The sequence below is a fragment of the Hylaeus volcanicus genome, chromosome 3 (genome assembly GCF_026283585.1).
Source record: "Hylaeus volcanicus isolate JK05 chromosome 3, UHH_iyHylVolc1.0_haploid, whole genome shotgun sequence".
NCBI lineage: Eukaryota > Metazoa > Arthropoda > Insecta > Hymenoptera > Colletidae > Hylaeus > Hylaeus volcanicus.
Window position 1 is genome coordinate 23,619,914 of NC_071978.1, and position 14,363 is coordinate 23,634,276.

Here is a 14,363-nt window from a genome sequence, read left to right on the forward strand (position 1 = left end):
GTGATATGAACGCGTCTGGGATCAGCGACGCGCGGTCTTGGAAACTGTTATCCGCGAAACTTTAATAAATTCTTTCAGGTACGTTTAATCGGGTGCAATTACTCGCTCGCCTTGAGAGGACTCCCACTTCGCGTGCGCCCGAGTCGAGATTGCTATACGTTCCACGGTAATACAATGATATTGCGTTTATTACATTGTGGACTCTGTGCGACGTGCAGCTACGAAGTCCTCGAGATCACAGTGATTCGACAGAGCAGGAAGAAGGATGTTTTATATTCGAGTTTTATATTCGTTTAAGGCTAGATGAGATCTCTTTCACTCGCACTTTCCCTTCCTTCGTTCGTCACTTGGAACCGGTGACATTCTACTGTAAGTGAATTCTTCGTGTAACAGCTGCTGGTGCAATGGGGCAAGTTAAATGATCGGTAGGTGCATCGAGATGAATATTCAATGCCTTGATGACCGCGAACGGACTTAAGGTTACCATTAAGTAACAAGTATGCAAATGGGAGCAACCCAAGATGGACAATTGGAGTGTACGTTAGGTGGGTTGTCAATGATAATGGTTTTGGGGTAGAAGAAATATTTAGAAAGTATGCGTGTGTTTCATTAAAAAATCACTTTGCTTTATTTTTGAATAGTATCGTACATTTTTGTTTGAATACAATTTAATTGAAAGGAAATAAGCTATATAGGAATATAATTTCAGGCATCATTGTATGATGCTTGTTCTCGTTGTGAAGATTAATTTTGTTATTCTTTTCAACCTATTTCTATGACAAGATTATTCTTTAACACTTTGTTTACTGGCGGGACTTGTGAGTCCCGACAATTTTCTCATGGTATTATATTAATTAAACGCTTTGAAACCTATTGTGACTTTCAAGTATACGTTTATGAAGTTCGTTTTTAATTATTGGATGGCAGCACAAGCTCGTTAGAGACAACTCTATAAGATGATGTAAGACCAAGATGGACGCAGAGATTTAAAAAACTTTTGAGAAATTCAGTAAATAAAGAGTTAACACTAACAAGGAAAGCTTTTTAGGTGTCCACCTCCGATTGTTTTGATTTTCGGATATGTTTTAAAGAACCGATAAATAAGATACACGTATTTTTTGTGTATTTTCTGTCCTGTACGAAACTTTAGATTCACCGTTTGCTCCTTCGTCGGCCCCCAAGGGACCACAGTAAACGTCATTTCGTCGTCGCTTCGAGGAACAACGACGTCTGGTTTAATCAGCAGTGTCGAGCCTAGTAAACAAGCGTTACGCGGTATCGTTACATTGCGAAAAAATGCGAGATAACGAGAGAAGCGCGTCGGGATGTCTGGGAAAGTGCATTTGCATGAACGTGACGTTGTCGATGTCATTAATTAACGCGTCTGACATACGGCCCCAATTTTTTTTTCTTCTCTCCTCCATACCTCGACGGTTCGTTGGTGTTCCGCTTGCAAATTAATCGACGCTTTTATAACGAGCATTGTTACATCGACTTTCGCGAGTTTCCCTCGATTATCGGAACCCTTTGACTCCGAACGAGAATTTAAATTCTTTCAATTATACATGCATTGTTACTGTAATGAATAGAACCCACGAGGATTTTATGCATTCATGGTGTACGATAACTTTAAAATCGCGCACAAAGCACGCACGCGCGAGGAAATATATCGCGAAATAATGTAGCGATATCGTAAAGGCGCGTTTATTTTGATAATATCGCGGGAATGTATCTCGGGGATCAACGCGAGATGACATTGTAAGAATTTCGTAGATTAATGTATTAATAATTTCATTTTGCATAAACGCATGCAATATGTATACGTTTAGTATTCGTATTTTCGTATTTGCATACACGTATAAATGTATAAAATTTGCAAGCCGTTAATGAATATTAATCGAGAACATGTTTACGGAAGTGGATTCGGCGATTCAATTTATCGTATTGTTTTGCACGAAATGATCCACATTAGGGAAGGTCGAGAATAAATTGTCGTCGGTTCTCGGTAATTGTGCGAACATTCAACTCGACAATGGGGCTCGTCTTACAGTCGCGGCACAAACAATTAGCCTGGTAAGAAACATATCCTACCCGGCTAGTTGCACTTTCAAATCGGAATTTACGATAGTTACAGATCATCGAAGAGAAATTCGTTCCCAACTACCAATCAAGTCATTAATCGTAAATATCGCTTCCTACCATAAACATATCATTTTTCATGTCACGCTACACTTTTCTCGCGATTAATTTGCCTAAGTGTCGCGAACGTAAAAACTAGAAGTGAAACTTCGAAACCCAGTCGTCCGTGTCACGTTACTTAATCGACTGTCCTGCAATTATTTCAATTAACAAGTCAGGCAATGGATCGGCGATACAAAACACACGCGCAGTTTTTCTGTTCAAAGGGGGATTTATTAAAAGTTGTAAATATTAAAACGTCCCGCGAGTTTAAAATTTCTCCCTGGTGAAAAGTGTCGCGAGGCCCAGCAAGGACCTGGTGAATGGGGTGACGTTCCTCAGCGATTCCGTGAACAGCTTCCTGGCATCGAAACGTCGAAATTTTCCGCATCGTCTTCTCCTCTTGTCGTCCCGATAATCGCCGCTGCTCCAGACGGCTCTGCTTCCGCCTAAAATTACCATAACACCGTGAAATCGTGAAGAGTCGCTCCTCTCTCTGAAAAATCGAATCGATGATATACGAACGACTCCGTTTATTCGCTTTGCGTAATAGACGTCTTGGCTTTCGTAAAAGTCATTCGAGAAAGTTACGACATGTGATTCCCTGGCCCCTAATGAACGCTTAGTCGCAGTTTACTCGCGGTAGAACAAGAGAAAGCGAATTTTAACACCTCTTAAGGTCTCTAGCTGTCTGCGGATTAAATGAAAACAATTCGTGTCGTTTTAGAGGCAATTGCTACTTCAACGGTGAATTCAATAAATGATGACCGAACGAGCAGAGTTCCGAGTTTTATTGAAATGTTTTGATGAATGGTACTGTTTAGTATGGTATATTGTTTATTTGATTTAATCTTTTATACGCACGAAGCGTGTACAATTTATATTCATAAAATTTCATTTTGGTTTTATCAACGGTAGATAAAGAAAACTTGATTGGAATTTTTCGATACAAAATTTAATTTAGTGTTAAACGAATCTCCGGAGTGTTTGTTTTCATTTCCACCCGTCGATTTAGCGATCAACGCGTAAAACGTTTAAATTGAAAAATATGAAATGATTTAATTGCACATGAAATTTGCAAGCACTTCACTTTAAAAGCGGGTTTCAATAATGCTGAATAAATAATGGTAACACGTAGTGGTTTCGCCACGAGTTTTCGTTACTTCTGAAGATACACTTTCGAGAAACGAAGATTAAGGAGCACTGATTTAGTGCGTGAAATAAGAAAGCACATCTACAATAGTGAATGCATAAATAATGCAGATTACCATAGAAATTTAAAATAGTAATTAACGCGTTAAGCGATCTCCCACGTTTCGAATTTTTATTGTCAGATTAACGTAGAACGATTTCTGAACATTACTGAATAGATTAGTAGATTCTAATAACCTGCCTGTCAACGAAGAATATATGAGCCCCCTCGCGTAATACGGTAAACTTTCTACCAGCCATCATTTGAATGCTCCAACGGTACTCTAAACTGGTGAAAGTATCATCTAATAAAGCGAACTTCAAGAAAAGACAGCGAGATATACGATAGATAATTGGGCCAACGAGTTCTCATGTTCGATTAGTCGCGACCGCGTGTATAAGACACGCGATACGTGTTTTCAATTTCTACTGAGTTTATCATTACAGATCACTGGTTTACATTATCGATTCGCGAGACTAATCGCACCGATGATTTATAGACAAATAGAAATAAATTGTGGCAGACCTTACAGTAGTGTCTTTCAAATTTGTTAAGGTTGGAAGCAGTTTATTAAGAACTTGTTATGTATTCGTACTAATGTAATTTAAGTTTTAGGATCAACTTGGATCAACATTATTATAGAGAAAATAAACAAGAAATTCCTAATAATGTAGTTTTCGAGGAAAACTGGTTTTTCCTCGCGTGCACAAATAAGGACATTCGCCCTAAACGATAATGTCGATTTTGTGTGCGGTAATTTTGTGTCCTCAATCATGGACGCCAGGTCTGAAAGGGTTAAGTAACTTCCAAACAACGTTAATCGATTAAATATTATTTTAAATGGAAACCAAGGCACTCAGGATGGGGTCTCATTTATCGTGAAAACTAGAAAGCTGAAAAGATCTGAGTTTCTTGTGTAAGTAGCAATTTAAAAAGTTAATCAATTTCTTTTAATTGCAATGTTTTATTACCCTGGATTTATTCTGTAATATTATAGTACCAAGGACAATTTAAGAACATTATTAAATCGTCTATGAACTGCTTCCAACAAAGACTGAATTAGTCTTCGCTAATTTCCTAAATATTTTAAGTTTCCTCGCGTTTCTGTTAACAATATTCAGTGGTATGAATAAATTGAGAGTGTAAAGCACTCACGTCGAGGAGCCATGGACTCCGAGGAAGCTTCCACCGACGCGTTGTTACTTGAATCCGAGTTTTGGGGCTGGAGTTGCAGCTGCAGCCGCGGGAGACGGACGACGTTGCCCAGGAGGTCGAGCGACAAAGATTCCATATTTTCTGGGCGGAGGTAGAGGCGGTGGAAAGGACGGTTCCAAAATCTTCGAAAATACACGCGATACACATGAAAATTGACATCCAAATTGACCCATAAACACCCAAATTTCCATTTCGGTTCCGTTCAACTTACAGACGAATTTCAAATCTTTTCGCTCGGTGTACAAATAAAATATCACACATAATGTTGCATAAAATGTGTACTGACGATTATTTTTTGGCTATTCTTTCTAATTAATTTTATATACCGTTAGATGAAAGCTACATCTCTATTTATGTATTCTACAATATTTATTTGAATTTATATCGTAAAGGGAGTTTAAAAAAAACAATGTACATTATTTCATCGCAGTTCTCAACTTTTTGTTTGTGGAGTCAGTCCCATAAATATTCGTACCCTCCATGTGTATCGAAGAAATTTGTTTAAATTAAATGGTAGGTTTCATATTTCCAAGTCTATGTTATTCATATTCATATTGAATGAAAAATTCATTTGGTAACATCGAAGCTATTATTTAATTTAGTCAAAATTCTTCGATAGACATAAAGGGTACGAATATTTATGGGATTTACTGTATACAGAATGAAACCAAACTGTCAGGCGTACCAAATATATTTTTTACGCTGACTGGTGCACGTAAAATTCCAAAATCCCCGAATGAGTATTCGCGGCAGCTAACTGGTTAATGCCGTTATTCAAACATTTCAGAAAGCCCCAATCTAACCAAGAATCGGAAATTTCTGAACAGTACACGAATCATCGTAGACTCCATCTTCAATTATCGCCCATCAGAGATTACCAGGCGCTACGATTCGAATCGACATCGTCAATATTACGCGATTAGCTCCCCTCGCGGATCCTAACAATAATACCAACTAATCCCAATAATAATATTGTTCCTTTCGTCGCTCGTATTCGCTCGTAATCACGCCAGTCCTATTGAATGCGTCTTAACTAACCGAGTCCCATGGTTTTGCTTAATTTCGTTAACAGACGCCGAAGTAACTTTACATGTCGCGTCTCCTAGTCGCGGGATTGTAATAGAATTCCCCGGCAATCTGTCCTTGTTTGCGTCGGGTCCGCTCGGTTTGCGGCCGCGGCGCTCGTTGAAATTGTTACAGGAACGGGGTAGTAAGAGGTAAACCGCTCGAGCAATTCACGTGACAATTACAGAACGTCACGCTGAGAGAGGATCCAGCATGAGCTGGCGAAGTCCGTTTAATTGAAACCCACCTTGAGGTCCTCGAACGAGGACGTTCCTCCTTGGAGGTTCGCCGCGAGTTTGGCTTTTCGGTCAGCGACGTCGCCCGCAGGGCTCTCGGACGCCCTCCCGCACGATTTGTACTGGAAATCAACTGCTATTTAATAATAATCGCTGAGTTGCAGCAGACTCGAACGGCTGAAACGCGAGGAATGATTTATTTTTTGGTACTTTCTCGACGATCTGCTCCAGGTCCGACAGCTTCTCCGCGGCGGCGATTAGTTCTGTGCTGAGCCTCCGCAACTGAATAATTTCAATTGTACATTGTGTTGCGTGGAAGTTAGGGTTTAGGAGTCGAGCTAGGTGAATTTTAAGTTACTTCGTTCTCGAGATGTGCTGAGGTCACCTTCTGTGCTTCCTTCTGCAAGATTTTGGGTGAGGTTTAGGCAATTGTCCCCCTTTTGTTAACACGTTGACTGCAACGTCACGCAGGTATTACGGTCAGAACGTGCTTTCAGGTTTCGTGGAACCTGCCTGTGTCTGGTAGTCAACGTGTCAGACGTTTTATTCTAATTATCGTGGTTCGATTGGACACTAACTACTTTGATCACCACCTCCTCGTACTCCGTCTTCTTGTCCTTCAACGCGGCGACGTCTTCCAGTCTCTGCAATAGTCAGCAGTCTGTATACAATCGTTTAACCCATTCACTGCCAGGAAAATTTAAGGCTTTTTGCCTCGGACGCCAAGATTTAATACAGATGTATATTGAATTTATTGTTTCAAAAATTTACGATCTTCTTTTGCAATAATTCGTGACACAAAAGGCTACAAATTTATCCCTCGAGTAATTGCAATTAATTTAAATTTGGAGAGAACTCGTAGTTGGCAGCGAATGGGTTATATTAGATATCGCCACGATAAACAACCGACGCACCGTTCTGTTCTCCCTCACCACCTTCAGCATCTGCGCGTTGGACTTCTCCATTTTTCTGATCACCTGCGATCCACGATCTCGTGATTATTAACCTCGTATATTATTTTGTTTGCTGTTTCATTATAATTAAAAACGGACTTCCTGAAAATCTGAATCTAGATGCAAGCGTGGAGACGTTAACGAACGTGTGAAGCCATTACTAAGAGAAAATTTGATTTCAGAGACTTTCAGATGGGCATTTAAATATCTCCTGTGCGTCGAAAGTTATGAGAAGGATACCAAAAATTCAAGCAAATCTTAGATTCGTAGCTCTTCCAAAAGTTAACCCTACTCGTAAAACTATTCATGAAAGTGTCATATAGAAATAACATCTTTGTTCGTCATGAAATTCTTCAAATCTATATTTATATCTACTTTGTATTCGACAAAAATGACGATACTCACAACGGTGGCGTACCACAGAGCCGCATAGAAGATAATGTGCATCAACAAGCAAATGTAGACATTGTCCAAAACGTACGTCCGTATGAACGACTGCGAAGCAAAGAAAATTTCGGAATCTATGCAAATCTGTATTAATATTATAAAGAAGTAAAATTTGTTCGTATGTAGGGGGTAATCTCCGGAACTAATGAACCGATTTCAAAATTTTGTTCAGTAATAGAAAGCTACTACGCTGTCCTTGAGTAATATAGGCTATGTTTTATTTTGATAAAATAAAGTTGCTTGTAGTAACTAAATGTAAACTTACCCTACGATCGTAAACGTCGAAGAGTTTCAGGACGGGATAGGACCTAGTCAGCCTGTAGAAGTAGCTGTGCCTCTGCGAGAACATTTTCGCGAGAGTGATTCATCGGAGCTCGCGGGGACGAGGAAGCCGAGAAGGAAAATGTCAACGATAAAAAATGCACAAGCCCGAGACACGTCTCCCCGATAAACCAGAGACGAGGTTCCTGTCGACCGACGCTACAACATCGCGAATTCGGCCGGGGTTGAATAATCGACTGTCGAGGAATCGAGTTTCCCGCGAGTCGTATTCCAGACATCCTATTCCGTGGTAAAATGAGCCAGCCGTCGAAATAATTCTATTGATTTTGGTAATCGAAATTCGAATCTGCGAACCCGGGATCGATGATAACGAGGAATCAATTGAAATTACTATTCCGCGAGGATTGGCGTTTAACGAAAGGGAAGAAAAATATTCGACGCGGAAAATCGCGCGGAGTTAATCCGAGGTTAGTAATGCGAGAATAGAGCGAACGAAATGGAAAATTTAATTAGATTGGAACTGACAGAGTACGAATTGTGCTTTCGTGTGTTGAATTCGTGTTTCGCGACGGTTCGGTGTATATATTAGCGATACTCTACAATTTTAATATCATTAATTGCTGCAAGTGCCGCGAGTAGTTGCAGCTGAAAAATGAAAGATTAGATTATGAAATTTATTTGACACTATGAAGTAACACGTCCAACCTGGCGTGACTCACCTGTTCATAATGGCTTCATATTATGCGATAGCGTGAACCACGGATGAGTCACGCTATTTTTCCTTTTTTCATCATTTTCACGGCGGTAATCAAGAGTGGAATTCAATTAGAATTACAGAGAACGAGTGTTCAGACAAATGCGGTATATTTCGACACCTTAATTAGACGCATTGAATCCTCTAGTATCGGTCGACTTTTTAAGAGAGCATAATACTCGGAATAAATTTAACTTTCGCAACTCCAAATACGATTAAAAAGCTTAACCTTTAGAATTCCATTCGCAGAGTCGCAATATCGTCCTCGAAATAGAAATATAATGGAATTCTTCGCGCAGCATCGTTACCGAGAACACGGGGTTTATAACGACAGTCAGTCGTGCTAGAAATCACGATCGCGACGATTATCTGCTGGAATATTATTAAAATGCGTCCGCGCGAGCCTGAACGGATGACTTAATTTTGCAATCGCCTGCGTTATCGATCGGTCTTTGCAATAACGACGGCAGAGCGCTGCTGATAATGTCGCCGATAACGGAGCCGCGACTGCGACAGCCGGCCAGCGCGAAAAGTAAGAAAATTAAAAAATAAAAAATGTGATTAAACGGGACGGAATCATTAATATCGAGTCTGGTCTCTGGGTTAGGTCTGCAGTTAGAGGAATATGTAGGAACAGGAATATTATTCTAAACTACCAGACTATGGAAAATGGGGAGTATAAAAGAAGATAGAAAAGTGAAAGAAGGTAAAATAAAAATAAAAAGAACGTTGTTGAAATCTTCAACACTAGAAATTCCTCGAACTCTCAGTCTTAACTCTAAATATTCTAAAATATTCTGAAATATCGTCTGCCAGATTATTCAACAATAGGAAGTATAATACCAAAGTAACACGTAACAAAAAGAACATTGTTGAGACCTTTAGTATCGTTGCTCAAAAAATGAATCGGTCCAAAACACCTGATGACACAATAGTGCACAATAAAAAAGATCGCAGAATCTACTAAAAACGCGACTCGAATCGTGAATCATTATTATCCTTGGTCGAGCATGGCCGACGAGACGCAGTCAAAGCGATCCCATCGCGTCCAGCTCGTAAAGTAATTCGCCGATGATTTACGGAGATGCTAATTGGCCAGCGGCGTCCGCGCTTTTATCTGGCCAGGAGAGCTTTATAATTTTACGAGGTTCGATCTAAAACCGCGGCGTCGAAATTATCGTCGGAACACTGGTCGCGATATATCGCGCGTTAATAACACTTTGCCAGCCCCGGTTTCCGTGTTACGCGCGATTTCCTCGCTTGATTAAAGAAGTATGCGAAATGCGGGCGTGTTAACGTCCCACGCGAAACGAGAACTTATTCAAATACGGTGCTTAACATCGATCGCACGGTTGACTTGGAGTTTGGTTAATAGTTATGAGAAGAATTTAGCATGAAAACGTTGAGAGAATCGAACCGTATATTGCGGAACGTGTGTATATGATATTGGATTTTAATTTATGTTTGTATGATTTCACTCTGCTATTTCAATTTCTATTTCTGCTCTCTGGCGTACGGGGTTTGCTCTTGTTTCGTTGGGGAACGGTTATCCGTTCTTTCATTATTCGTTTTTGATAGAGGGATCTGTTTAAACCGAACCTGTGATTCGATTAATTTAAAATTAAATTACTTTACTCGGTGTATATAGTTTTTATAGAAAAATTCAGAGCACATTTGTTGGCGGTATATATTTTTCATATAAAGAGGGGAAGAGATGCATGTAAAAATAAAACTCAGAGAAGGAACACGAGACAACAAAGGTTGAGTGGCACTGCTGTAAATAAATCATCACCGACACCTACATTTGCTAAATTAACATTGCAGGTAGACGTGTTTCTAAAGGAGTCGATGAACCGAGGTAGATCAACGAAACTGAATTCTGGCGCTTAGCAACAGTCAAACGTAATTCTACCGTCTAACAACTGCTCTCATTCACGCTCGACTTAGAAATGCTGTTCACCAATAATGAAATCTACGTAGAATGCAATTTACTTCTCCAGTCGACAGGTACAGTGCCTCATTTACTCTATAAATGTCCCGAGTAACCTCTTAATTGCACAAACATTATTTTCATACGATAAACAGTTCTACTATATAATTAAAACATAAATTTCTGTCAGCAATCAACCTCTCTCTTTAATAAAGTAATAACTTTTTATATGAGCTTGAATCTGTATAAACGTGAAGGTTTTTAACCCCTTGGCATTTCACTGAAGGCCACGCATGCCGTAATCAGATGTTTCGACACATTTTCTTCCAAGTTCAAGCTACAAGGGGTTAAAAAGATATTAATATTTAGCAATCCACCTCCTCAAAATTTGTATAAAACCAAACGAAAAATCCCTAAAACTGCACGCAAGCTTCTAAATGCCAATGGATTCCACCCAGTCCTGATCCAAACAGCCCACACTCGTCCGACCACGTTAAACCATATTAGAAATTAATCCCCCGGCGATCGTTCGCCCTTTCGCGGTAGCGATCGGCGTCAGCGTTCGATTAAATAAACAGGAATTAGCACATGAAAGGCTGCGGTGGTCGTGACTCGCCAGTTACAGGGGCGGAGGGGGCGTTAGACGCCACTTGTCGTTTCCCATCGCGCCTTCGGGGGTCGGGGGGTGGTTGACTAACTAAATACGAGGCACCGAAATGGGCCCCGGGGCCAGGGTTAAACCAAGCTTAAAAAGCGTCGCTGGCGCAGGGGGTTGAATTCCACGCGCAAACACAGTGGCACCACTGCGAAAACACTTGAGATCACTTAGGAGGAATCTCCGTCGTGTCACCCTTCCGCGATTTCCGGGACCCTCGTGCCTCGATACAACGACCCCGTTGTTTATGTAAAACAGTAGCCGATATCGACGCTCTGTAGTCTCGCGGAGAACGCCTGGGAATCCACTTGATGCGTCAAAAACGTCAGTTACACTGGTACGCGTGGGTGGCACCTATGGACGTCGAAAGTTTCCGCGGAGGGTTGTTTCTGACGGACTAGAGGCAGTGATTCTTAACCATTAGCAGCAGTAAATGTTGGGAAAGAGGGTTAATAAATTTTATATTTTACAGTTTTATTTTTGGGGGTGGGAGTTCTTTTGGAAATTAATTTTTCTTTGGAAAGTAGCAAAATAGATATTATCGGTGTTTAGTTTTAGATCAGGCTGCAGTCCTCTTGTGTTCAAGTGTGCAGTGGAGACATTTAATAATAATTTACTGTTTTATTCCGACCAATCCTAATCCAGATCTCTAATAATAATTTGCTATTTCAAACTGTGACAGCTTGAAACGGTTAAGAACCACTGGGGTTGGAGGAACAGGGGATGAAGACCTTGTCGGTCGGAATTCGGGAGTTTCCGAAGCCAGGGTGCGTGGTGTTATTATTTGGAAGATGGGGCGAGGGTGGCGTGTAGGGATAAATGATTCGTGTCGGGGATGGAATCGCATGGCGGCACTGTCGACCGCTGATTGCTGGTTACTTTGTCGCGTGGTCAGATGATACATGCTCCCGCGATAATATTACAATTATTAAAAGCAAAAGTAGGGAATATTAGGGCAATTTAAGGATCGAGAAATGAATGCTTAGACTGATTATAGGTATGTAAAAACTTGGTTTATTCAACTCTTACACAATAATCGTCGTACCTAAATTACCGTCGCGTCACGTTGGGTTCTTCTTCGACTTATTCTACCTTCAACTGTCTTCGTGTTCTGTCACTGTCTTCACTTAATACCACAGCCATTGCCTTGCATCTCCATTAAAACCAACTATCATCAACATCTGCTCCAAGCCTTTTTATCGCCAATAGCAAAGCTCGCTTTCCAGTCAGCAAAATCCAAATCCTCGGTTCCATTCTTCGACCAGTCACTAACAGCTCCAGTATCTAAATTTCTTCGCAGCATAGATCACGTAATCATCCCGCGGGAGTAGGAGGGATCGGATGGGGGAAGACAGAGAGAAGTTCCGCGACCCGGCGTCTCCAGGCGTCGTCGTCCTTCGCCGCGCGGGGGAGTGGTCCGACTTAATTATCTAATTAATTAACCTCAATCAGAACGATGAGTAATTTCTCGGTTCGCTGGCTCCTTTGCCAGCGTCGAGACTTTCTTGTCACGCCGCTGCGACCGCGGCCCCGAATTACGGATGAGTTCACGGCAAATCGATTATGTTCCCGATGCTATTGCTCGCCTCTGCTTAGGCGCAGGATGCTCAGAATCGACGGTCCTCCGGCGTTATCCTGTTTTCGCTGCCCGACCAATTTGATCCTGCGCTACTCCTCCCCCGTCTACACGGAGTCCTCTGTCCTCTTCGCCTTTATCTACGGCTCTTACGCCGATCGCGCGATAACTCGCTCGTGAAACGACCAGACGACGCGAGTTTGTCTTAGGCACTCGACTCCCTCGCCTGGAAATTGCGTTTTCGCTTGGTCCTGGATCCTCTGCAAAGGATGCCAGCGAGACGGGGCGATTGGTTGACGGTCTTTGAGCGAACCTCTGACGAGAGCTTGCTCTTTTTAATTCTTTCGAGATTGTTTGGTAACGTACCTGACTTGTATTACTCGTGGTATTTTATTTACTTACTCGTTTAGATGTTTGCTTGTGGATAATTGTTCGCACGTTCCTATACGAGTATCAAGTATACTCCTGCACATAAGGGGGTCCTACTAGTGTTCATTATTTTTTAATTTGTTAATTAAAATAGTTTCTCTGTATCCTGCTGACAACATTAACATTTCTAGACTCTCCTTTTACCCATTGTCTATTCAATTTTGTACCTACAAGTACCTAAATTTTTCTAATTATAATAACAAGATATTTCGTAATAGTAACGTGTGCCTATCGTGAAATGCTTCACAGAAGTAAATGGTCCCCCAAAGTAATTAATTTCTGGCCCTGACTAGTATAGATCCATGACTGTTTCGGTGGCCCGTCCTCTATCCATCCCTGCTATTCCCACGGGATGATTTCGCTGCGGTGATCCTCGTTATAAAAATGCTCCTCGGTATTACCGGAACCACCCTCTCCGACGGCCTTATCTCATTAATGTCCTTACTCGACTCATACCGCTGCAGCGCTCGGGGGGGGGGGGGGGAAGGCTGCTCTGCGAGCAGAGGCTGACGTTTCGCGCTGGAATTGGTATCCCGTGTTAAATTGATATTTAGCGAAAAGTTTTTCTCCTCCGCTGGACGGGACGACCTCGTGATTTAATCAGGAAACTGACAGGAGCGCTGGGATTACTTTCATAACGAGATCAAGCACCCTTTATTGTCCACTTAAAAGTAAATGTTTAACGTAGGAAATTATTAATATAAAATAACAACGTTGTCTGTAATTTGTCATTCCTCAATTACTTCTATGACTGATGTTAATCTAGGTGAAATTTATTATAGCTGCTCTTTGAGTATATCAACTCTACATACTCTATGAACAATGCTGCGACGTTTAGGAAGGTAACAAAGCTGCATTTTCTTGTCGCTTCCCGTTGCCTTTTCCTATCATTTATTTTTATTTCCAGTGCATTTCCCTTTAATTTCCCTTGCATTTTCCTTTGATTTAATAAGAATTTCTCTTTAATTTCCTTAGCATTTTCCTTTAATTTTCCTAGCATTGCCCCTTCATTTTCTTTGTTTGTTCCTTTAATTTCCTTTACAATTTCCATTTCATTTCCTTTGCATTTTCCTTCCATTCCATAAGAATTTCCCTTTGTACTTTCCTTTAATTTCCCTTTAATTACCATAGCATTTCCCGTTGCTTGCCTTTGCATTTCCTTATTTAGTTTCTTCTGCATTTCACATAAGTTTCCTTTGCAGTTTGTGTTGTGGTCCCAGAGAAGGCAAAATGCCGATAAACGAAAGGGCAACAATGTTGCAAATCGGAGTAAATCGATTTTTCGGGTTAGCAACATTGTCGGGGTCTCAGAAAAGGCAAAATTCCGCAAAGATCGGGTCCAACAATGTTGCTAACCCGAAAAAATCGATTTACTTCGATTTGCAACATTGTTGAAGTCTCAGAAAAGGCAAAATTCCGCAAAAATCGGGTCCAACAATGTTGCTAAACCG

General features: G+C 41.0%; 1 protein-coding gene and 1 long non-coding RNA gene across 2 annotated transcripts in view; one reads left to right on the forward strand and one right to left on the reverse strand.

Moving 5' to 3' along the window:
- Positions 1-211: 211 nt before the first annotated feature.
- LOC128873648 (uncharacterized) overlaps positions 212-14,363 on the forward strand; it is a 19,683-nt gene continuing 5,531 nt past the window's right edge. Inside the window, exons 1-3 of the long non-coding RNA XR_008456456.1 lie at positions 212-545; positions 7,574-8,035; positions 10,147-10,329. This is a non-coding gene — a long non-coding RNA (uncharacterized LOC128873648). The remainder of the gene's footprint in view (positions 546-7,573; positions 8,036-10,146; positions 10,330-14,363) is intronic.
- Positions 2,094-7,586, reverse strand: LOC128873647 (uncharacterized). The gene is made up of 8 exons (XM_054117348.1): positions 7,245-7,586; positions 6,801-6,863; positions 6,465-6,530; positions 6,245-6,286; positions 6,071-6,168; positions 5,898-6,008; positions 4,526-4,707; positions 2,094-2,627 (listed from the first exon to the last, which is right to left on the reverse strand). The coding sequence occupies exons 1-8, from the start codon at positions 7,284-7,286 to the stop codon at positions 2,449-2,451; spliced, it is 783 nt and encodes a 260-aa protein (XP_053973323.1). The 5' UTR covers positions 7,287-7,586; the 3' UTR covers positions 2,094-2,448.

Excerpts from the sequence above, each read along its gene's own strand:
- LOC128873647 (XM_054117348.1), bottom strand. The coding sequence starts at position 7,286 with ATGCACATTATCTTCTATGCGGCTCTGTGGTACGCCACCGTT. Across the intron at positions 6,531-6,800 it reads TGGTGAGGGAGAACAGAACG|AGACTGGAAGACGTCGCCGC; the intron begins GTGCGTCGGTTG and ends TGACTATTGCAG. Across the intron at positions 6,169-6,244 it reads CAGCACATCTCGAGAACGAA|TTGCGGAGGCTCAGCACAGA; the intron begins GTAACTTAAAAT and ends GAAATTATTCAG.